Source organism: Pecten maximus, chromosome 3 (assembly GCF_902652985.1).
Source record: "Pecten maximus chromosome 3, xPecMax1.1, whole genome shotgun sequence".
NCBI classification, from domain to species: Eukaryota; Metazoa; Mollusca; class Bivalvia; order Pectinida; family Pectinidae; genus Pecten; species Pecten maximus.
Window position 1 is genome coordinate 39,394,364 of NC_047017.1, and position 26,215 is coordinate 39,420,578.

General features: G+C 38.1%; 2 protein-coding genes across 2 annotated transcripts; both read right to left on the reverse strand.

The window, feature by feature from the left end:
- Positions 1 to 429: 429 nt before the first annotated feature.
- On the reverse strand, positions 430 to 8,475 carry LOC117322746 (aminopeptidase N-like). The gene is made up of 5 exons (XM_033877685.1): positions 8,459 to 8,475; positions 3,202 to 3,369; positions 2,884 to 3,024; positions 2,275 to 2,356; positions 430 to 597 (listed from the first exon to the last, which is right to left on the reverse strand). Exons 1-5 carry the CDS (start codon positions 8,473 to 8,475, stop codon positions 430 to 432), a joined length of 576 nt encoding a protein of 191 aa, XP_033733576.1.
- LOC117324136 (puromycin-sensitive aminopeptidase-like protein) lies at positions 3,256 to 26,056 on the reverse strand. Its single transcript, XM_033879806.1, has 16 exons — positions 25,854 to 26,056; positions 22,534 to 23,200; positions 21,812 to 22,091; positions 21,320 to 21,440; positions 19,978 to 20,132; positions 19,525 to 19,638; positions 19,254 to 19,388; positions 18,865 to 18,993; positions 17,215 to 17,381; positions 15,548 to 15,636; positions 14,501 to 14,631; positions 13,667 to 13,722; positions 13,024 to 13,171; positions 12,410 to 12,484; positions 8,459 to 8,563; positions 3,256 to 3,369 (listed from the first exon to the last, which is right to left on the reverse strand). The coding sequence occupies exons 1-15, from the start codon at positions 25,888 to 25,890 to the stop codon at positions 8,540 to 8,542; spliced, it is 2,328 nt and encodes a 775-aa protein (XP_033735697.1). The 5' UTR covers positions 25,891 to 26,056; the 3' UTR covers positions 3,256 to 3,369; positions 8,459 to 8,539.
- Between the last annotated feature and the right edge of the window lie 159 nt (positions 26,057 to 26,215).

Sequence of the window (26,215 nt, forward strand, 5' to 3'; positions counted from 1 at the left end):
GATACCTCGTGATTTATCTACTGTCCGATACCTCATGATTTATCTACTGTCCGATACCTCACGATTTATCTACTGTCTGATACCTCATGATTTATCTACTGTCTGATACCTCATGATTTATCTACTGTCTGATACCTCGTGATTTATCTACTGTCCGATACCTCATGATTTATCTACTGTCCGATACCTCACGATTTATCTACTGTCTGATACCTCATGATTTATCTACTGTCCGATACCTCGTGATTTATCTACTGTCAGATACCTCATGATTTATCTACTGTCCGATACCTCGTGATTTATCTACTGTCTGATACCTCATGATTTATCTACTGTCCGATACCTCACGATTTATCTACTGTCTGATACCTCATGATTTATCTACTGTCCGATACCTCGTGATTTATCTACTGTCTGATACCTCAAGATTTATCTGCTGTCTGGTACATGTAAGATGTTTTTAGGATTATTTAACCAGGTAGTCACAATGTCTTCATTGTTTTCTAGCCAATCAATATTCATCCTGATATTCTCCAAACTTGAGGCTACAGACATGTTGACAGATGCCGAATCATGGGAATTGAAGAATGCAGACACCTGTGGATGAAAAAAAACATAAATGACTAATTGTAATAAGTCAATGGAGGCACTGTGGTCTAGTGGTAGGACCGCATACGCTGCTACTTTGAGGCCCATCACAAGTACTGTGTTGTATCCTTGAACATGATACTTGACTCCGTTTAAATGTTGCTACTGACCCTAATTTTCTGTTCAGCATGTTTGGCAAATAAAAAAACAAAATAAAAAAACAACACACATGTTACTTAGAATCTCTATTGATTTCGCTCCGGTTGCTGGCCACCCGACAGCGCAAGCAGTACTGGTATTATAAGAAAAAATTCACATACGACGGCCAAAACATTTATACAGATTGATGTCAAACAATCTCTCGATGCCTATCTGAGAAAATGTCAGTCACCATTTCATGATCGATTTGTTTCAGTTAAAATTTATAAAATGCACACACACACGCATGAAATAAATATCAAGACTGTAATTCCCAGCAATAACTTATGTCCAATATACATGTAATTGAAATCTATCACAACTCAATGGGAAAAAATAATGACTGTGGCTGTGTTTGTAAGTACCTGTGTACAGAAGCCAACAGCAGATTGTCAGTGAACGATATTCAGCATGATAAATGTCTCATGATATAGAGACACTCACCTAACACATGGAAATCAACCATTCCCTATTTAATATGTTATTTGAGAAGTCTGTGTCAACAGCAAGCAAGTTTAAACAAATTTTTCAGTCCCTTCTTAGACAGAAATCACATTTTTTGGGCCTAACCAAAAGTAGTGGAATGAACAAGCTCAAAAGTCTTAGTTCTTACACATGCTACATTTAATTTCACCTTATATCTTAACAAGGAAATTTTACTGGCATTCTAAAGTTCTAGGAATGTCATCATATATGTACCAGATTTTACTGGCATTCTAAAGTTCTGGGAATGTCATCACGTGTACCAGGTTTTACTGGCATTCTAAAGTTCTAGGAATGTCATCACGTGTACCAGATTTTACTGGCATTCTAAAGTTCTAGGAATGTCATCATATATGTACCAGATTTTACTGGCATTCTAAAGTTCTGGGAATGTCATCACGTGTACCAGATTTTACTGGCATTCTAAAGTTCTAGGAATGTCATCACATGTACCAGATTTTACTGGCATTCTAAAGTTCTAGGAATGTCATCACGTATACCAGATTTTACTGGCATTCTAAAGTTCTGGGAATGTCATCACGTGTACCAGATTTTACTGGCATTCTAAAGTTCTAGGAATGTCATCACGTGTACCAGATTTAACACAAACACAGAAAACAGGAAAGACAAAGAGCTGTTCCTTGGGGTATTCTTCTCTCTAGCTGTTACTTAAATAATAAATCTGCTATCCCACTGGAAATAACATTCAACTGTCTATATACATGTATATACAATCAAACATTATTCTCTGATAACTCAAACATTTAACTAGAAGTAAGCATTCAGGTCTGACAGTAAAACTCTGTGTGAAATATGCTCAGTTACCTCAAATACTCAGAATATTTCAAGTTTTTTTCATGTTCATTGACTTAGAGATAATGAATTTAATTGTAATATGCCAGTAGCACCAAACTGTTGTATACAAACAATTGATATGTTTGTGCCATGAGAACAAAGCATATGGATAAAACAAGTATTTATAATATAAACTTAAAAATACCATACCTCTTCATAATCAAATTCTGTAGAGAATGATGATGTGGTACTCTTCACAAGATTGGGCAGGATAAATGATGAACTGCCAAACCTAGGTAAAAAAAACATACACTATCAGGTAAACTGGGTCATACAAAACATACAGGTAATCTGGGTCATACAAACACATACAGGTAATCTGGGTCATACAAAAACATACAGGTAATCTGGGTCATACAAAACATACAGGTAATCTGGGTCATACAAAAAACAACAGGTAATCTGGGTCATACAAAAAAATACAGGTAATCTGGGTCATACAAAAACATACAGGTAATCTGGGTCATACAAAAACATACAGGTGATCTGGGTCATACAAAAACATACAGGTAATCTGGGCCACACTAAAACATATTTTTTCATTAACTAGATATTCACAGGAGTTATCCAATGTTACTGTTGGTGAGTATATAAATGGATCAAGATGGAAATATAGGCATCTTTTTTTCAACAGGTTCAAAGTTTGGACAATGAGAGCTAGAACTGAACCCACCAAATCGTCAAATTAAAGCTCTGTTTAATATCCCAGCTATACAATAATGAATATTGAAACAGTTTCTTTTTCAAAATTATTCTTACCATTTCACGAATTTCTTCCAATTTTGCTGTACAAATCTCCATGCCAGAATTTGTCCATTAGTGTTGATGGAAACAACACTAACTACTGTGGTCAGGTCTTGGTGACGAATGTTTTCGCCCTTAGCAGCTTCCTCTAAAAGTCTGAAAACACATAAAATTATGCTTTTCAGCAAACAGAAAAAAAACACTGAACACAAAGCAACATTGCAAAAGTGAATTGCCTTTTTAGACTATAAGTTAAATAGATACCAAACTGTACCTTGTCAAGTAAAGCACTACCAAATTCTACCTTGTCAGATAAAATACTATAAAACTTACCTTGCAAGATGGTTGGTGTCCTGTGTGCGACAGAGTGCGATTAACAGTTTATGTTTTTCCGATGGAACAATAGCATTGAGGTACTTTTTCCAGATAAAGTCCCATTCAGGAAGTCCTCCATATTGTACCCCAGCTCTATAAATCACACTCTTCAAGTTCAGGTTTACTCTACAAAAGAACAGTAATGGCATAAGATCCCAACCTACAACGGGATATGTCTGGTATAAACTAGGTCCCACTCAACAACAGGACATGTCTGGTATAAACTAGGTCCCACTCTACAACAGGACATGTCTGGTATAAACTAGGTCCCACACTACAACAGGACATGTCTGGTATAAACTAGGTCCCACTCTACAACAGGACATGTCTGGTATAAACTAGGTCCCACCCTACAACAGGACATGTCTGGTATAAACTATAGGTCCTACACTACAACAGGACATGTCTGGTATAAACTAGGTCCCACTCTATAACAGGACATGTCTGGTATAAACTAGGTCCCACACTACAACAGGACATGTCTGGTATAAACTAGGTCCTACACTACAACAGGACATGTCTGGTATAAACTAGGTCCCACACTACAACAGGACATGTCTGGTATAAACTAGGTCCCACTCTACAACAGGACATGTCTGGTATAAACTATAGGTCCCACTCTACAACAGGACACGTCTGGTATAAACTTGGTCCCACACTACAACAGGACATGACTGGTATAAACTAGGTCCCACACTACAACAGGACATGACTGGTATAAACTATAGGTCCCACTCTACAACAGGACATGTCTGGTATAAACTAGGTCCCACACTACAACAGGACATGTCTGGTATAAACTAGGTCCCACTCTACAACAGGACACGTCTGGTATAAACTAGGTCCCACTCTACAACAGGACATGTCTGGTATAAACTAGGTCCCACTCTACAACAGGACACGTCTAGTATAAACTAGGTCCCACTCTACAACAGGACATGTCTGGTATAAACTAGGTCCCACACTACAACAGGACACGTCTGGTATAAACTAGGTCCCACTCTACAACAGGACATGTCTGGTATAAACTAGGTCCCACACTACAACAGGACATGTCTGGTATAAACTAGGTCCCACTCTACAACAGGACATGTCTGGTATAAACTAGGTCCCACACTACAACAGGACATGTCTGGTATAAACTAGGTCCCACTCTACAACAGGACACGTCTGGTATAAACTAGGTCCCACACTACAACAGGACATGTCTGGTATAAACTAGGTCCCACGCTACAACAGGACATGTCTGGTATAAACTAGGTCCCACTCTACAACAGGACACGTCTGGTATAAACTAGGTCCCACACTACAACAGGACATGTCTGGTATAAACTAGGTCCCACTCTACAACAGGACATGTCTGGTATAAACTAGGTCCTACACTACAACAGGACATGTCTGGTATAAACTAGGTCCTACACTACAACAGGACATGTCTGGTATAAACTAGGTCCCACTCTACAACAGGACATGTCTGGTATAAACTAGGTCCCACTCTACAACAGGACACGTCTGGTATAAACTAGGTCCCACACTACAACAGGACATGTCTGGTATAAACTAGGACCCACTGATCTACAACAGGACATGTCTGGTATAAACTAGGTCCCACACTACAACAGGACATGTCTGGTATAAACTAGGTCCCACTCTACAACAGGACATGTCTGGTATAAACTAGGTCCTACACTACAACAGGACATGTCTGGTATAAACTAGGTCCCACACTACAACAGGACATGTCTGGTATAAACTAGGACCCACTGATCTACAACAGGACATGTCTGGTATAAACTAGGTCCTACACTACAACAGGACATGTCTGTTATAAACTAGGTCCTACACTACAACAGGACATGTCTGGTATAAACTAGGTCCCACTCTACAACAGGACATGTCTGGTATAAACTAGGTCCCACACTACAACAGGACATGTCTGGTATAAACTAGGTCCCACTCTACAACAGGACATGTCTGGTATAAACTAGGTCCCACACTACAACAGGACATGTCTGGTATAAACTAGGTCCCACTCTACAACAGGACATGTCTGGTATAAACTAGGTCCCACACTACAACAGGACATGTCTGGTATAAACTAGGTCCCACTCTACAACAGGACATGTCTGGTATAAACTAGGTCCCACACTACAACAGGACATGTCTGGTATAAACTAGGTCCCACTCTACAACAGGACATGTCTGGTATAAACTAGGTCCCACTCTACAACAGGACATGTCTGGTATAAACTAGGTCCCACCTACAACAGGACATGTCTGGTATAAACTAGGTCCCACACTACAACAGGACATGTCTGGTATAAACTAGGTCCCACTCTACAACAGGACATGTCTGGTATAAACTAGGTCCCACTCTACAACAGGACATGTCTGGTATAAACTAGGTCCCACACTACAACAGGACATGTCTGGTATAAACTAGGTCCTACTCTACAACAGGACATGTCTGGTATAAACTAGGCCCTACACTACAACAGGACATGTCTGGTATAAACTATAGGTCCCACTCTACAACAGGACATGTCTGGTATAAACTAGGTCCTACACTACAACAGGACATGTCTGGTATAAACTAGGTCCCACTCTACAACAGGACATGTCTGGTATAAACTAGGTCCTACACTACAACAGGACATGTCTGGTATAAACTATAGGTCCCACTCTACAACAGGACATGTCTGGTATAAACTAGGTCCCACTCTACAACAGGACACGTCTGGTATAAACTACGTCCCACTCTACAACAGGACATGTCTGTTATAAACTATAGGTCCCACTCTACAACAGGACATGTCTGGTATTAACTAGGTCCCATGCTACAACAGGACATGTCTGGTATAAACTAGGTCCTACTCTACAACAGGACATGTCTGGTATAAACTAGGTCCTACTCTACAACAGGACATGTCTGGTATAAACTAGGTCCTACAACAGGACATGTCTGGTATAAACTAGGTCCTACTCTACAACAGGACATGTCTGGTATAAACTAGGTCCTACTCTACAACAGGACATGTCTGGTATAAACTATAGGTCCCACACTACAACAGGACATGTCTGGTATAAACTAGGTCCCACACTACAACAGGACATGTCTGGTATAAACTAGGTCCCACACTACAACAGGACATGTCTGGTATAAACTAGGTCCCACACTACAACAGGACATGTCTGGTATAAACTATAGGTCCCACTCTACAACAGGACATGTCTGGTATAAACTAGGTCCCACACTACAACAGGACATGTCTGGTATAAACTAGGTCCCACACTACAACAGGACACGTCTGGTATAAACTAGGTCCCACACTACAACAGGACACGTCTGGTATAAACTAGGTCCCACACTACAACAGGACATGTCTGGTATAAACTAGGTCCCACACTACAACAGGACATGTCTGGTATAAACTAGGTCCCACACTACAACAGGACATGTCTGGTATAAACTATAGGTCCCACTCTACAACAGGACATGTCTGGTATAAACTATAGGTCCCACTCTACAACAGGACACGTCTAGTATAAACTAGGTCCTACACTACAACAGGACATGTCTGGTATAAACTAGGTCCTACACTACAACAGGACATGTCTGGTATAAACTAGGTCCTACACTACAACAGGACATGTCTGGTATAAACTAGGTCCTACAACATGACATGTCTGGTATAAACTAGGTCCCACACTACAACAGGACACGTCTGGTATAAACTATAGGTCGCACTCTACAACAGGACATGTGAAAACATTGGCACGCGAATATTTCCACCAAATAAACTAAATACACTAATATCTAAGAGGCAAGTTCCTGGTAGTAAACCATGTCGTCCGTGATGTGTAACGCTGTATGGTCGGTCATGTGTTTGAGACATGGCTATACTAATTGGAGTAATGAGTGAACTGATAGTATTTTATCTTATTTAATGTTGATTGATCAATAAACTTTATACATTGTGTACCTACAGGCCCCAAAACAGCACACATTTCATTTGTGACAAAATAGATAAACTTGCTTGTATTAGAAATGTTAATGCTGAGTCTCCATGTGGTTATATGTTTTATTTGAATCGGAAACTATCGATAGTTAACTCTAATGAATGGTCCGTTTAATATATTGAAAATACGAAAGATCTGCTGTAGAAATAGGTCTATATATGTTGGTAAAATTAGGTCAGAAGATCAATATGTCTGCTTTTAAATTGCCAATTCGTATTAAATTACTACTAAACTTATTTGATACCTGCAAAATTAACTATCGCTAATTGAGACACCTGAGATTGATTTGACTAGACATGAATGCTTATCACTTCACTCGGCATGACAGGACAGCTGATCCTTTCAACTTGACCGCGAGCGACTCCTCGCGTGGCCTGTCTACCTAGCTTGAAGGAGCAGGTTTACAGGTAATAATTTGATTGGAAATAATTAAGAGGTGTTCAGTCGCAATTAGATAATCAAAATACTTATTTAACACAGCATTTGATAATATACGGATGATTTCTTAATTAACCATACAGTACGAGTACTGATAACATATCTTCAATGTAAAAAACTGAATCAATGCTAAAATATCTAATATTTATTAAAAAAAAAATTTCTGTCACATAGACGTAATGCAATGATCACACTTACGACCAATTAACCTAAACGTGTCTGTTGAATTTGGTATATTTACTGGACCTATCGTTGCGAGCTTTCAATGGAGTTTGCCGAAAATTTTTACTTAATGTACATGGCCAATGACATCGAAGCACAAAAATATATTTTCATCATGACTGACAGTGCGAAAATATCCACACTGTGAACAGTTTGGAGGCTGACTACGCGAAAATTTCAACGCGCGAAAATATCCACTTTTTCAGTATCCTATTTTTGTGGATCTTCTTAGACTGTACAACATACACAAATAAAATGTGGCTCCTCATATATAATTTTGATAAAATTTGCACAATCTTTTTAAAGATATAGGGTTTCATATGACAGATGGATACTGTTTAAACATAAACTTCCAGAGCCGTTGGCCATGCTTAATCATATCAACAAAGTGTAAAATGCCTTCAAACCAACTTCTTTCCCCTAATCCCCATAATCTTCATGTGAAGCAAAACAATATCAAAATCAACAACATAATACAACAATTCTTTTCATAATAACATTATTTAACAAAGTATTTCATGAAATAATAACTTACTTTTCATAACGATACATCCAATTTTCAAAAATGTGTTTGCCATTTTCAATAGTTGGTTTATGCCCAAATGCTAATGCTTGGTTAATCACTGCTGCTCGCAGAAATCTGGAAGACAACAAAATTAAGCCATTACCTGTTCATGAGAGATGACCTGTCACTCTAACTAATGTCCTGTCACACTGATCTATGTCCTGTCACTCTGTCCCATGTCCTGTCACTATGTCCCATGTCCTGTCACTATGTCCCATGTCCTGTCAGTCTGACCCATGTCCTGTCACTCTGTCCCATGTCCTGTCACTATGTCCCATGTCCTGTCACTCTGACCCATGTCCTGTCATACTGACCCATGTCCTGTCACTATGTCCCATGTCCTGTCACTCTGACCCATGTCCTGTCACTATAACCCATGTCCTGTCACTCTGACCCATGTACTGTCACACTGATCTATGTCCTGTCACTCTGTCCCATGTCCTGTCACTATGTCCCATGTCCTGTCACTATGTCCCATGTCCTGTCACTATGTCCCATGTCCTGTCAGTCTGACCCATGTCCTGTCACTCTGTCCCATGTCCTGTCACTATGACCCATGTACTGTCACTCTGACCCATGTCCTGTCACACTGACCCATGTCCTGTCACTCTGTCCTGTCACTATGTCCCATGTCCTGTCAGTCTGACCCATGTCCTGTCACTCTGACCCATGTCCTGTCACTCTGACCCATGTCCTGTCACTCTGACCCATGTCCTGTCACTCTGACCCATGTACTGTCACACTGACCCATGTCCTGTCACTCTGACCCATGTCCTGTCACTCTGATCCATGTCCTGTCACTATAACCCATGTCCTGTCACTCTGATCCATGTCCTGTCACTATAACCCATGTCCTGTCACTCTGATCCATGTCCTGTCACACTGTCCCATGTCCTGTCACTCTGACCCATGTCCTGTCACACTGTCCCATGTCCTGTCACTCTGACCCATATCCTGTCACTCTGTCCCATGTCCTGTCACTATAACCCATGTCCTGTCACTCTGATCCATGTCCTGTCACTATAACCCATGTCCTGTCACTCTGACCCATGTCCTGTCATTATGACCCATGTCCTGTCACTCTGTCCCATGTCCTGTCACTCTGACCCATGTCCTGTCATTATGACCCATGTCCTGTCACTCTGACCCATGTCCTGTCACTCTGATCCATGTCCTGTCACTATAACCCATGTCCTGTCACTCTGATCCATGTCCTGTCACTATAACCCATGTCCTGTCACTCTGACCCATGTCCTGTCACTCTGTCCCATGTTCTGTCACTCTGACCCATGTCCTGTCACTCTGACCCATGTCCTGTCATTATGACCCATGTCCTGTCACTCTGACCCATGTCCTGTCACTCTTACCTATGTCCTGTCACTCTGACCCATGTCCTGTCACTCTGTCCTGTCACTCTGTCCCATGTTCTGTCACTCTGACCCATGTCCTGTCACTCTGACCCATGTCCTGTCATTATGACCCATGTCCTGTCACTCTGACCCATGTCCTGTCACTCTGACCCATGTCCTGTCATTATGACCTATGTCCTGTCACACTGACCATGTCCCTTCACTCTGACCCATGTCCTGTCACTCTGACCCATGTCCTGTCACTCTGACCCATGTCCTGTCACTCTGACCCATGTCCTGTCACTCTGACCCATATCCTGTCACTCTGACCCATGTCCTGTCACTCTGACCCATGTCCTGTCACTCTTACCTATGTCCTGTCACTCTGACCCATGTCCTGTCACTATAACCCATGTCCTGTCATTCTGACCCATGTCCTGTCACTCTGACCCATATCCTGTTACTCTGACCTATGTCCTGTCACACTGACCCATGTCCTGTCACTATAACCCATGTCCTGTCATTATGACCCATGTCCTGTCATTATGACCCATGTCCTGTCATTATGACCCATGTCCTGTCACTCTGACCCATGTCCTGTCACTCTGACCCATATCCTGTCACTCTTACCTATGTCCTGTCACTCTGACCCATATCCTGTTACTCTGACCTATGTCCTGTCACACTGACCCATGTCCTGTCACTATAACCCATGTCCTGTCACTCTGTCCCATGTCCTGTCACTCTGACCCATGTCCTGTCACTCTGACCCATATCCTGTCACTCTGACCCATGTCCTGTCACTCTGACCCATGTCCTGTCACTCTGACCCATGTCCTGTCACTATAACCCATATCCTGTCACTCTGACCTATGTCCTGTCACTCTGACCCATATCCTGTCACTCTGACCCATATCCTGTCACTCTGACCCATATCCTGTTACTCTGACCTATGTCCTGTCACACTGACCGATGTCCTGTCACTATAACCCATGTCCTGTCACTCTGACCCATGTCCTGTCACTCTGACCCATGTCCTGTCACTATAACCCATATCCTGTCACTCTGACCCATGTCCTGTCACTCTGACCCATGTCCCTTCACTCTTACCTATGTCCTGTTACTCTGACCCATGTCCTGTCACTATAACCCATATCCTGTCACTATAACCCATATCCTGTCACTCTGACCTATGTCCTGTCACTCTGACCCATGTCCTGTCACTATAACCCATATCCTGTCACTCTGACCGATGTCCTGTCACTCTGACCCATATCCTGTTACTCTGACCTATGTCCTGTCACACTGACCCATGTCCTGTCACTATAACCCATGTCCTGTCACTCTGACCCATGTCCTGTCACACTGACCCATGTCCTGTCACACTGACCCATGTCCTGTCACACTGACCCATGTCCTGTCACTATAACCCATATCCTGTCAATCTGACCCATGTACTGTCACTCTGACCCATGTCCTGTCACTCTGTCCCATGTCCTGTCACTATAACCCATGTCCTGTCACTAATACCCATGTTAGTCTTCTACATATTAGCTAAAATCTTTCAATGTAACTCCATGTACATGATAAGCTTGATGCATCATCATTTATAGTTACTGTACTGCCAAAGTCACATATTGACATGAATTTTATAAAAACAGATTTCTCCACACTTAAAAGCAAAGCAGTCTCCCCATATGATCCTGGTGCAACATTTACAACCAGGGGGAACCGCATAAACCCAGGAACATCACATAGACCCAGGGGAATAACATAAACCCAGGGGAATCACATAGACCCAGGAACATCACATAGACCCAGGAACATCACATAGACCCAGGAACATCACATAGACCCAGGGGAATCACATAAACCCAGGAACATCACATAGACCCAGGGGAATCACATAGACCCAGGAACATCACATAGACCCAGGAACATCACATAGACCCAGGGGAATCACATAGACCCAGGAACATCACATAGACCCAGGGGAATCACATAGACCCAGGAACATCACATAGACCCAGGGGAATCACATAAACCCAGGAACATCACATAGACCCAGGGGAATCACATAGACCCAGGAACATCACATAGACCCAGGGGAATCACATAGACCCAGGAACATCACATAGACCCAGGGGAATCACATAAACCCAGGAACATCACATAGACCCAGGAACATCACATAGACCCAGGGGAATCACATAAATATATATACTAGTATGTGTGTCTTTTTGTTTACACATTGTTACAACTTAGTAACTTCAGGTTATACAATTTGTTTTCATTTCTGTGAAAATGGAGAAAATTCTTATGAGTGAAAGTGATGTTTCACTTCAAGAGTGTTAATCACTAGTGAAAGATACACTTTCCAGACAACTACTATGAAAACACAGATGACTGTATATAATAAGATCAGATACCTTGATACAAAAGGATATGGAATATATCAGTATTGCTAAACTTGCAAATCTGGACACATTTTACATTTTCACGAAGATGCAGTGTAGGTAATATCTTGTTGGCATTATCAACAGTCAGATACGTATAGTGTCAGAATACTTACTTGTCCAGCTGTGGCCCTGTGTCCTGCCAGCCAAGTTTTTCCAGTACATGTTTCATCAAAGCTTACAGTGTATTTCTGCAACATATAGCACACATAGACTAGTTATTTTATTAACTTTTAGTTTCTTTATGTGACAATCTTAGAGTGTATGTCTGTGATTACACAGTCAACATCTAACACCTATGTTAATTGCAATGTATTACTACATACATTTATTTCTTTAAACTCTTACTGCCTTTGGTACACTCAAAATATCTCCCACAAAAAATAATAATCAATACATGTACATGCATACAGAAACAACAATTAGTGGAACCATGGTTTCAAACTTTTCGAGACTTTTTCCAAAGTAAATTAATGAACTTGTCCTTTAAATTGAATATAACATGAACAAGAATGTAAGGTCTGTTTTAGAAAAGATTTGTTTTTTGTAAACCTTAAACAAACCTAATCCAAGTTTTCTATGCAATTCTAGAGATCATAAGAATATACTTTGACAAAAAGTTTAGTAACATCAATTTCATTCTGAATCCTAGATTAATAGTAGTCAGCACATACTGAAGCTATCGATAGGATGTAAAGACTGGGGTATGTAATGTTACAACAGAACAAACCTGGAGCTTGTCATAAACAGCTTTACTTCGGAGACGTTCTCCAATGTAATTCAGACAATCAAGTGCTACACTCCAGGGGAGATAATCCTGTTCATTTAGAAGGTACTTAGTCATGTCTAAGGCAAGGGTTTGTGGTACCTTTTTAGCCCTTGAATGTAAAAAGTGATAAAAACCAAAATGTATCATAATTAATATAAATCAGTATTATGATAAATTACCAAAACAATCGGACCATATAATTTATATTATTTGCAAGTACAGTATGAGAGCCCTCCTGTGTGAGGACAACACTATTGTTCGGGGAGATGAACCCAGGGCTCCCCAACCCTGGCAACTATCAAATACAGAAGTGTGTATACAATTACTGCTTAGCCATAAATGTATACACACATCTAGGATATTTCCAGCTAGGGGAATAGGATTTTTGTACCGTGAAAAAAAAAAAAAAAAAAAAATCAATTGGACCCATAAATGGAGGCACTTCCATGTAACTGATAAGTAGTTATATGACTTCATATCAAGGTGACCAGCGCACATCAGTCACAAGTGGTTTCTTATCAAAGCCTGGTTTCTTTGAAATCAATAAGTTTGTGAAATTTTATTTAATAAACACCATTTTACTACAGATCATGATAATGCTTACCTGGCCAGGTTACACACATCATCTATTAGACCTGCTCGGTCAGCTGCTGAAAACACCTGGAAAACGATCACACGATTATTAATCATTATAATTCAAAATGATGTCAAATCTTTGTGAACAAGGTGCATGAAGCATCTCCAGTAAAAACCATTAAGAGAGAATACAGATTTATATAAATCCCTTTTAGCTTGTCAACTCCACCAAATGTTACACAATCTACTCTGGTGAATTTGATCTTGTACAGCTAAAATTAAAATATTCAGGCTCATACTTACTGTAAAGTGCTTATATTTCGTGGGGGTTTATATTTTGCTATATTCGTAGTTTGCTGTCAAAGCCCAAATTCAAAACCTCAGCGAAAATTGTGTTTATAGGTCAGCCATTTTCACTATCAATATTTGATGAGCGTACGATGTATACCAATGAACTCGTACCTCCTATTGTGTTTGTATACATGCACACATGATTTTGTCTTCAATAATTCATATACTGTAGATCTATTATAAAATACACAAGGTTTGGTTTTAAATCCCAATTTGCACCGTTTCGAAACCGATGTAGCGCAAAATTAAGACCCCATGAATAAGTTCCTGGTACAAAAATGCGAAAATTTGACACAGCAAAAGTAAAGCACTTTACTGTAACAGTATGTGAAAGCATGCTACTATAAAAAGCTTTGTGACATCAATACACTGTCAACAAGAGTGCATATTATCCATGTAAAATTTCATTACTAAATTTTAAATTAGACTATATGAGTTATGGAGCTATTGTATAGTTCTAAAAAAAGACTTTGACCTTGACATACTATATTCTTTGCTAACAGTGACATACCGTGTGGTTTTCATTGAGTTGTTTTATAAGAGCTCGCCAGTTTCTCTCCTCGTAGTTGACACGGTAGTAACCATACATCCCATAATTACCCTTCAGCCATTTTACTTGGTCATGATCAGCTGGAAACTTCACTGCAAATAAAATGTTATCATTCTATGACATAGAGATATTGTTTACACTTTTTATATTAAGTATACTGATTCCATATTTATCCTACATCCAAACCAAGGTGAGAACACCTGACTTCCCAGAGTTTTATTACTTGGATTATTATAGGACAATGAATTACACTTGTTGATAATTTTACTTTACATCAATATAATTATATGGGTGGACTTATCACAGGACAATAACTTATGAAATTACATTAGTTGATAATTATATGGGTGGACTTATCACAGGACAATAATTTATAAAATTACATTTGTTGATAATTTTACTTTACATCAATATAATTATAGGGGTGGACTTATCACAGGACAATAATTTATGAAATTAAATTTTGTTGATAATTTTACTTTACATCAATATATATGTGTAAACTTAAAATTATTACCAGACAGGTTCTATAATAATCAGATTTATAACATAACCCAGAGAATCATGAAGACTTTTGGAACACTTCTTTATCTTTGGTCCTGAATCGATCCTCATCATATCTCCACCAACTAATTGGATATTTTGTTGTTAGGAAAATTCATTACTTTTTGGTCAAAATGAGGTGTTAACTTGGTTGCTAGGATGGAATAACTCTATTTCACATACTCCACAAGGTAATCATGTGGTTGCCAGGGATGGAATAACTCTATTTCACATACTCCACAGATGATCATGTGGCTGCTAGGGATGGGATTAATAGAATCTTTCCCCCCTTTTGGGGTGAGATAGGGGATCTCAACCTGAGGAGGAGATTGTTAAATTCCCAAACACGAGGCTTGCCGATATAATTATAATTAATACCTAATTTAATTTAAACATTTTCACTATGTTTTAAAGCTTCCCCAAAGAGTATGCACTACTGTAGATATTTATAATATATTTACTGACCTCCAGAGTCTGGGTGTATGGTGAGGAGTTGGTTGGAGATACCACTTGTCTTTGCCACAGCATACCTGAATGGTATATTCCACTTGTAACTGTCAATATCAAACACACATACAGTGTTATCAAACAGTTAACTTAGTAGTAAGTAAAACACACATACAGTGTTATCAAACAGTTCACTTAGTAGTTAGTAAAACACACATAGTGAAGTAGTTAGTAAAACAACATGTGTTATCAACAGTTAACTTAGTAGGTAGTTAAAACACACATACAGTGTTATTTCAAACAGTTCAATTAGAGTTAGTAAAACACATACAGTGTTCAAAACAGTTCACTTAGTAGTTAGTAAACACACATACAGTGTTATCAAACAGTTAACTTAGTAGTTAGTAAAACACATACAGTGTTATCAAACAGTTAACTTAGTAGTAAGTAAAACACACATACAGTGTTATCAAACAGTTCACTTAGTAGTTAGTAAAACACATACAGTGTTATCAAACAGTTAACTTAGTAGTTAGTAAAACACACATACAGTGTTATCAAACAGTTAACTTAGTAGTTAGTAAAACACACATACAGTGTTATCAAACAGTTAACTTAGTAGTTAGTAAAACACACATACAGTGTTATCAAACAGTTAACTTAGTAGTTAGTAAAACACATACAGTGTTATCAAACAGTTAACTTTGTAGTTAGTAAAACACACATACAGTGTTATCAAACAGTTAACTTAGTAGTTAGTAAAACACACATACAGTGTTATCAAACAGTTAACTAAGTAGTTAGTAAAACACACATACAGTGTTATCAAACAGTTAACTTAGTAGTTAGTAAAACACACATACAGTGTTATTAAACAGTTAACTTAGTAGTTAGTAAAACACACATACAGAGTTATCAAACAGTTAACTTAGTAGTTAGTAAAACACACATACAGTGTTATTAAACAGTTAACCAAGTAGTTAGTAAAACACACATAGTGTTATCAAACAGTTAACTTAGTAGTTAGTAAAACACACATAGTGTTATCAAACAGTTAACTAAGTAGTTAGTAAAACATACATACAGTGTTATCAAACAGTTAACTTTGTAGTTAGTAAAACACACATACAGTGTTATCAAACAGTTAACTTAGTAGTTAGTAAAACACACATACAGAGTTATCAAACAGTTAACTTAGTAGTAGTTAGTAAAACACACATACAGTGTTATCAAACAGTTAACTTAGTAGTAGTTAGTAAAACACACATACAGTGTTATCAAACAGTTAACTTAGTAGTAGTTAGTAAAACACACATACAGTGTTATCAAACAGTTAACTTTAGTAGTTAGTAAAACACACATACAGTGTTATCAAACAGTTAACTTAGTAGTTAGTAAAACACACATACAGTGTTATCAAACAGTTAACTTTGTAGTTAGTAAAACACACATACAGTGTTATCAAACAGTTAACTTTGTAGTTAGTAAAACTTTGTCAGTGATTCATGCATCTAGATGGGTTTTATTATTCTTGTTTGAAGAAGATATTTCAAAAAAAAAAAATGGTTAAATTTGCAAAAATCTTGACTTTTTTCTCTTTAATTAATAACACCAAGGCAAATCATGTGTTAAACTATAGATCCTGACTAACAAAGTTGTGTAGTAGATTTTTAATATTTGTTTACTTGAATGGGCTTGGGTATTTCTCTTTCGTCTTAACATCTGAGCTTAGAAGGAATCGCTCTTGTGTGACCTGTACAAACTCTCCAGTGTGGTTCATTGTGATGACTGGGTAACCCATCTGTTTGGTCCAGGTATCCATTGTGGTGGACACGTTAATCTGTGTGAAGTCCTGAAAATATTCAGTTAGTGTGTTATCAAATTACAGGAAAGAAAGATATGAAAACCTTGCGTTGTTTTCACCTTACACTAGTGCTTCCTTCACAATATGATATGTATCGTGATACTTGTCTCACGGTACGATACGTATCACGGTACATTTACAGCATGACCCATGAGTTTATCCTGTCAGGGGTAAAATGTAACGTTACCCCTCCTCTGAAAATTGGAGGGATTCAAACATAAATCAAGGAGTACTATCACGAATTCACTTATCAAGGTTACTTATTTGTACAAATTTAGCCATCACATTACAGCTGTAATTATAAAAATGTTAATAAAATTTAATTTTAAAAAGATTGACTCTTAGAAGTTTTGACATGCTTATTATTAGCAATTAGGCATTTTGACAATTGTCACATTGGGTTAATATATGTTTTACAAAGATTAATTGTTTTTCTTCTTAAATTATCTAATTTAAATCTTAAATTATTTTGTTTTCAATTATAATTCTACTCAATTTCCAATTGATATGGGTCTGTTCATTTGAGGACAAACCGGTCCGTCAGTATTTGAATGTAATATTTCAAACATATACAGTCCCATCTTAACGGACTTGCAAATGTTAATACAGGCCTAAGAAGTCTTTGTCAAGGCTCATCAGAAAGTAATATAAAATCACCAGGTCTGTCTTTATTTCATAAACTAACAACACTGGTCAAACTGTTAGGACCACAAAAAACGAAAACGGTCCTCATATTCATGAATGAACATTTTTCTTATGTGGACGGCTCCAGGATTTACGCAGCATAAACATGACTGGTGTACGCTGTACGATCTGTAGCAAAATTACGCCTTTAATGAAGTAGCAAGAAACATAATTCAGGTTAGGAAATAATCAGCCAATCAAAATACAGGATTCCTGACAGTAGATGGAGAAGACTTTGTCTCAACAATTTTGATTCTTAAATGATTTTAAATAAATCTAAACCACCTGTTTCAGTTACAAGGATCTAGAGAAGTTTCTATGTACGTACACAATGTATATGTAATTTAAATGAGTGATACAAATTTCAGTGCAGATAATCGGAAATGGCCTGAACAGTGCACGTACCGTGATGCGAGATCAAAATACCATGAACCGAACCGTGCCATTTATACCGCGATATATCGTACCGCAGATTACCGTTGCAGCACTACCTTACACAATAGATAATTAAACTTAACTCTTAAATGTTCTCACAATCTGCACACGATTATTGTAGATAATTGATATAAGGGTAAGATTTGAGAGATCATACAAAAAGAGCAACAGTAATCTAACTTCATGAATACATTCTGCTCTCCCTAACACCTTGTGTGATATTTTTGTTTCGTCATAAATCTTAGTGATGAAACAGATTATGTCATGTGACAGTTATGTTTTGTCATGTGACACGTCCAGATAATGTAACATGTTGGGTCATATGACATGATTAAGTAATAGGTTCACTTACCGTGAGGATATCCCACAAGTCCTCTGTTCTAGCGTTGCCATACTTGTATGTGTTGAGATATTTTCTTATTCCATCTTGAAACTTTTCCTTGCCCATAAAGTCACTCAGCATACGGATTAAGGATGCTCCCTAGATAAAACATTTTAAGTATAGAATTTACACACAGAATATGATTAGCAAACATGTGGTGCAGAATACATCATGTGCAACATAATCATGATGCAGCAGGGTTTGCACTGGGCATTTCATAAATAGGCTCCTTTTCAGATAAAATGGGGGTCCCTGTGAATACTTTGAATGGAGCTTCCAGAAAAAAATGGGGTCCTTTCAATTTTCTATGCTTCAAAAGGCTATGGGGATGGCTTCAATGCGAACCCTGTGCAGGTTACCTTGCTGTAGGAGATGGCATCGAAAAGTTCATCAATCTCAGCAGGGTCCTTCACATCTACTGTGATAGGGTGTGAACTCTGGACACAGTCTCTGGACATCGCTCTCATCAGGTCACTCAACACAAACTGATCCATCTACAAACAAACCAGTTAATCATATCTTTACCTAAAACATACATGACTAATAAATTCAAATTACATTAGGTAAGATGTGCTGTACAACAGACTTGTAATCAACTACCTGTTTTTCTGTCTGTCCTATTGTACCTACCATAGAGAAGGAGGGGTCAGTTTCATTTGCCCCCAAATACTCTACAAAAGATGCAAAACCTTCATTCAACCAAAGGTCATTCCACCACTTCAAGGTCACCAAATTACCGAACCACTGAAAAAAACATGCAATAGGTAAGTACATTGGAAAATATATTATGTACACTTATATGTCTATTGTATATTTTTCTATATTTGTAAATGTAGATTCTAATTCTATTTAAACTAACATAATTGTATTTTGTTCATTACAGAAAACATAGCCAAATAGATGGAACAGTAATTTTAAAAGTTGTCCAGATGCCGTACTGGTAACAACTATGATGTCATAATGTCAAAATGGTCACACAATGGAATATACAGTATGACAAATACCACAGATTTTTCTATGGTTCGCATATATAAAATGTTATACTAAAGTAAATAGATTAATATAGTGTGAGAGGATGTTTACCTGGTGTGCTAGTTCATGGGCAATCACTATGGCAACATACTGTCGGTCACGAGCAGACGACACTTCTGGGTCATATAAAATTGTGGTCAGACGATATGTGATCAGACCCCAATTCTCCATAGCACCAGCAGCAAAATCGGGAATAGCCACAAGATCTATGACAAAGATAGCAAATCCTTCTAATTAGCATTGTAATACAAGCAAAATTGGAACAGATATTATAATCCTAAATAAAAGTAAAAAGTTTGATGAAAACAAGCAGCTTCTAGAGCACTGAACATAGAACATAGATTACTAAAGGTAATGGTGATCTTGACCTTGACCTTACATCTCTGAAATCGGATTTTGTCTGATGTATTATGGTCCTTTTTGAGTGTGTTATGTTTACTCAGAATCACTCCTTTATCATGGTTCATGCAGACTGCGAGTCATTAAATTCAAAGACTTTTCTAGGACTTTTCAGGGGTGTCCTGGGCAGAGTGAAACAGAAATGTAAGCTTAGGTTTGTTTGAATCAAATCTTGACCTTCCCCATTAACAACCAGGGTCATTGCCAGCGAACATGATAGTCCTTGACCTTTGAACTCAAATGACCTTGACTTTTGAACCCAAATGATCTTGACCTTTGACCCAATGACCTTCATATTTGGTCAGCTGATTACTCCTTTATTTCAAACCAACTTTGTTTTATCATGTCATAATAAACTCACTTTGTAATTCTCACCAAGTTTCCTTCATCATGTCATAAAATGCTCATCAGTATAAAAGATGCAAAATTTTATCTTCACCTTTGGAATTAATTACCTTGATCATGAAATTGACGGACACTGTGAGTACTATAGGGCACCTACAGTAGGGGCACTAAAAATGAATATAGAAACTAATCTTGGTGATTTGAATAACCCACCATCTGTAGATGGTGGACTAATAACATTGTATCACTGGACAAATCTAATTCTGTTGATAGGTTCATTTTCCAGAGATGGTTTTGACATTTTCAGTAATGGTGACATTGACATCTGGCCCCCAGTAAAACAATCATGAGCAACACTAAAGAGTTCTAGAAGGTAGTGAGTGAAGTTTGAGTTTGATCCACTAGATCTACTAGCTACTAAATGGAAATGGTGATCTCAATAGATGGAATGATGGACAGGATTACAATTTGAACAGTTAGTTAGAGGTTCAGATAAGTTAACAAATACGTACCCATGGTATGTCATAGCCTAGAATTTATATACTATAATGATTTCAAAATCAATATACACTGTATATGTTAAATGATAATCAAATATATTGACACTTTCATTTGTAATTATGTAGGGCCCAAAATAGTATATACTTACCCTGTTTAGGTAGAGGGTAGTTGATACCAAACAGTTTGTTGTAGAAGTTGAGAACTTTGATGGCTGTGTCCAAGGCAAAGTTTGCTTGGTTAATCTGGTGGGGTGGCGCATACACACTCACCTTAATTGGGAAAAACAAAGTCATAAGACTCATCAATCTAGAGCACAGTTAATCTTAACTTTACATGTTTAATAGATGATGGTCTTAGCCTCTCTGTAGTAATCATAATTTGCAGATAAATCATTTCCAAGTAAAAGATTATTTTCTACCATATATTTCAGAAGCAATAAACTAACATTATGCACATTTCATGAAAAAAAAGACAGGAAAACCTGATTTTCTATTTCAAGCATGTTTATACGAATTTCAACTTGATATTTGTCACAATACTTTCTTGTATCATTATCTGTGATTCCATTTAATCCTTTTTTATAAAACACAGATATCTTGGGAACATGTTTAAGATGTCAGTATATGTGGAAACACATTACCTTTGTGCCTTGTTCAGTGGTCCCATTTACCCTATCATAGTCACACACAATGAAGGCTACGAGGTAGGTACTCATGGCAACGCTCTGCTGGAACTTGTCAACAATGAGACCCATGGACTTATCATATGGGGTTGAAGTAAGACGTGGCATGTTGGACAGCGAGATCTTATTCTGGTCACGAACGAGGGACATGGTGAACTTAGCTTTCATGTCTGGTTCATCAAAGCAGGGAAATGCCTCTCTTGCACCTGTTGACTCAAACTGGGTTGTGCCGAGATACCTACCAAAACAATAGTAGAGTACTTTGTTATAACAACTACGGAGAGGTTTATAACTCAGTGGAAATCTGTGAAGCAGAGGAAAATATTAGGACTCAAATCTGCTGGGCTATCTTTTACCATGTTATGACTTCTGCCATGCAGGTTATACAATTAGTCTTCCATTACAGTGCCATGAAATATCAATATAAGGCCTCATTTTCAATCTCTTAGCAACAACAATTTAAGTCACATTTCTTTTAAATTAAAATTCTATCATCAATAAATGACTATAGCTACAGTAACTGTATAAATACATAACAGTCAAGACATTACTGGACACATAGTCATACAGGCAGAATGAAGTTATTACTTAATAATAAAGTTATAATTGTGTTCAGGCCTTGGAAAGATATCAAAGGTACAGGGACTGTACCGAAATGATAACCTCACAGAAACTCTTACTTCACTTCTCCTTCTGGTGTCTTGTAGCTACTGAGGTAAAACCCTGATAGTTTTTTCACCAACATGCCATCAAAGTTCAAAGTCACTGTAACTTCAGTTTCCTCCATTAGCGTTTCAGCCATCATAAGAACATACATCTGAAGCTTTTCACATTTCAGCTGCATTTTTACATCACATTTTCGCAGCAGACCTCCATCTTTATGCTGAATCTGCACAGTGACGTTTGTTATGGTCAAATCTTTCACATGAAAAATTATCATCTCTGTCTTTTTCATAACCACTGCCTTGATCCGGACACTACCTTTGAACGTTTTCCTTTCTGTGAGAAAATCAGGATGAATCATCACATCATACTCTAAAGGGATGACAGACCTAGGCAGTCTAATCTGTTGCCATGGAAACACTTCTCCATCTGTTGCCAAGTACTTTGTTTCGTTAGGTTTAGGGGAAACCTGGGGCTGATCAGTTGTTGGTGCGGCATGAGGCTGGAAACATGGTTGAGGAGGCTGGGATCCAGGCCTCGCAAATGCTGCAATGAGTGTGATCACTAGAATGAAGATCGCAATGCAGACAACAATTGCTGTAGCTCGACCCTTCCCCAAAACAAGTTGGCGACACTTTTGTTTAACAGATGGCTCATACACAGCTTTCCGGTGTAGACTATCACCTGCAACACATAATCATTCAAACTCATCAAGTCATTTAACAGAATTAAGGAAGAAATTATGTAACAGAAGTCCTTAAAAATAATATCTCTTTCAATGGTGTAGAAATAAATGAGATCCAGAACCTCTGACTTTCTAGACTAATGCTCTACCAAATGTGCTGAACAGAAATTCTCCCTGGACAAGTCAGCAGGAAGCAGATAGTATTTACCAGGGTTACATATAAACAAACTCATCCACAAGTTTTTTCATGAGTAACAGAGATGTGCGTGGAGTAATGCCGAGTATTTGCCCATAGAGGTCCATGAATCATATTTACTCTCAAGATCACATGATCTCTATTATCCCTGAAAAATCAAGGACAATGTCTTTCCTGGAGAAAGAGTATGCAACCCTGGTAAATACTTACCACTTTATACTGATCAGCTAGAGAGAACTTCTCTGTAGCTTAATTGTAAAACTTATAAGCAAGAGGTCTCAGGTTCAATACCTAGCAGAGGTATTGAAATAAATATGACTATTAATTACGTACCTCTCTTTCAATCTACTATATATATATTATGTAAAAATTAATCACTCTCTTCTTAGCCTGAATGGCAGCATGCAACAGTTCTAGTATGGAGGAGGCGACACACAACACAAGGTCAGATTGTAGCTGAATAAGGCCCATACAAATGTAACAGAATTCAAGAAATACAGATGTACAATGTACAGATCCTAGTAAAAGCTTTTTTTTTTAAATATGTGCATTTGATGCAATAACGTTTTAATGTAGTTAAGGCCAAATAAAAGTCACGTTTTTGTTACATGTAAAGTTTAGGATATAATACATGGTAGGGAAATAAATAATTGGTAGGCGATATTTTCCAGGTATTGAAATTATCTTAATAACTTTTATAGAAAGGTGATTATGATATTTTTAATAGTGCATCTTAGAAAGTTGCAATAAAAAGGGAATGCATGAAAACCAGATGGCCAATGGTCGTCCTGTATTGTACATCAGAACACTTCGATGAAACTTGACATCACATGCTACTGGTACGATATCATTTGAACAAATATCGTAGAATTTCATCCTACTGGTCCATTGTCGTGAATTTGAGATCCTTACTTACCTTTAGGAGAAAAAAAAACAACATTTTTTAATAGAAAAAATCATCAACCCCAGAAAATTTCTGAATGCTGTCCCCACCATTTTTGAGGGAGGATCATGTTTTCTTGAAATTTTGTTTTATTAGTTTTTCTGGGGTTTTTTTTTCAAAGCGGTGCAAATTCAGAAAGTGTACATGTATTTCAATAATCATTTACAAAGTTAGCAAATTCTAGCTGTTTTGGTTGGATATCGATAAGGCTGTTGATGATTTTATACAGCATCACATGCTACACCCTGTTCTTGACCGTGGATAGAGTAGGTCATGACCAAGTGATCCCTCTTCTTGCAATTGGTTATCCAGATGACAGCACATTTCTCTCGGTTGAAGCTCATGATCATTTGCCATCTATCCAGCCGGTCTCATTCCTGTTGTCTGTCCAGACCTTGTTGTAGTTGTTCAGAGTCATCACAAGTTAAAAGACATGTAACTCATGAGCAGTCATTGGAGAACATGTGTGGAATGGATGTTACACAATAGGGGAGATAATTGATGAAGACCAGGAATAGTAGAGGTCCGAGGACAGTCCTTGAGGGACTCCTGATGTTACTAAAGATGTTGTTGGCTCTCAAGGACAACTTTCTAAGTACAGTTGGATTGGAAGCTTTCAATCCACTTGAGAATGTTTCCTCAGACAACATAGTGGTGGAATTTGCACAGAATTCTTTGGTGCAGGACCATGTCAAATGCCTTATTTCATATCACCACGAGAACTAAATGATCTGCCTCTTATTATGTTTTCTTAATTTCAGCCATGCATATATTAATTGAAACAATAAATATAAATGTACTATATATGAAATTATATTTGGCTGCTTGGATATAAAGGAAAATTAAGAAATATCTTTACTATTAACGTTAAAAGTACAGAAGTATCCAACTTCGCCAGCTATGCTCATGTACCGAAAGTGACGAAACCTCTGGGTGCAGAAAAGTTAAAAGACTTAGTAGAACGTCGGACTGGTCAATAATCAACAACCAGATAGCTTGACTGGTAGAGCATCTACATTAGAGCTAATGTTCTGAGGCCCGTATTTGAACCCCAGTCTGGCTGCTGCATTTTCTCCTGTTACAAAATTTGCGAGCTTGTCAACCCTTGTTTAAAGCATTGGGAGTACACTTAAATATAGTGAGGGGATATTCGAACTTGTGGTGTTCGGAGGCAAAGACTTGAAAAAAGGAGGGAGGAATCTAGCGGAACTGGACTGGGTCGACCATCTGTGACCAGGTAGCTCAATTGGTAGAGCATCCGGCTAGTGTTCGGAGGTCCCGGGTTGGAACCCCGGTCTGGCAGCTATATTTTCTCCTGTTACAATAGAGTCTTGTGCAGAAATATCGTTTATAATTAACTGATTTAATATTCTCTATAAATATTTAATATCTGTCAAGTTGGGGAAAGCACAACCAGCAATATGCATTGAACAATATACTTAAAATATAGTAACATTCATGATTTGGACCTATTTATCATGTCAGTAGTGCTATAAACAAACAAAATACAAACCTGGCAGAAACGATACATCTTCCACATCATCCGACATATTCGCTAGCTCAACAATTTTGTCGTTATGTAGAAAGCTAGTCAGTATTTTCGTTCCAATCTGTTCTCTAACAGGATGCGTAGAGGTGAACGATTAATTAAGTAGTGCCTTTACCACAGTGCGGCTACATAATGCCCTCGGGTGGCGTTTTTACGATGAAGCGAGCTTTTAATATATGTGTTTACATCTGCAGATTCAGCTTCCGGTAAACCCGGTGCATTCGTTTCGTGAATCAGGGACTTTCTAAAGGAGTTTGGATTCGTTTCTTGAATCTCTGACAAATTGTATCTAATGAAGTTCCGACGATGCCTTTATTTCATTGATG

What these genes read in the sequence shown, in the direction of transcription:
- LOC117324136 (XM_033879806.1), bottom strand. Translation starts at nt 25,890, where the DNA reads ATGTCGGATGATGTGGAAGATGTATCGTTTCTGCCAG. An exon ending in ATGCCATCTCCTACAGCAAG is followed by an intron (nt 18,994 to 19,253) that starts GTAACCTGCACA and finishes TGTTTTATCTAG; the next exon opens with GGAGCATCCTTAATCCGTAT. An exon ending in GATGTGTGTAACCTGGCCAG is followed by an intron (nt 13,172 to 13,666) that starts GTAAGCATTATC and finishes TTTACATTCAAG; the next exon opens with GGCTAAAAAGGTACCACAAA.
- LOC117322746 (XM_033877685.1), bottom strand. An exon ending in TGGAAGAAATTCGTGAAATG is followed by an intron (nt 2,357 to 2,883) that starts GTAAGAATAATT and finishes TTTTTTACCTAG; the next exon opens with GTTTGGCAGTTCATCATTTA. An exon ending in CAGAATTTGATTATGAAGAG is followed by an intron (nt 598 to 2,274) that starts GTATGGTATTTT and finishes TTTCATCCACAG; the next exon opens with GTGTCTGCATTCTTCAATTC.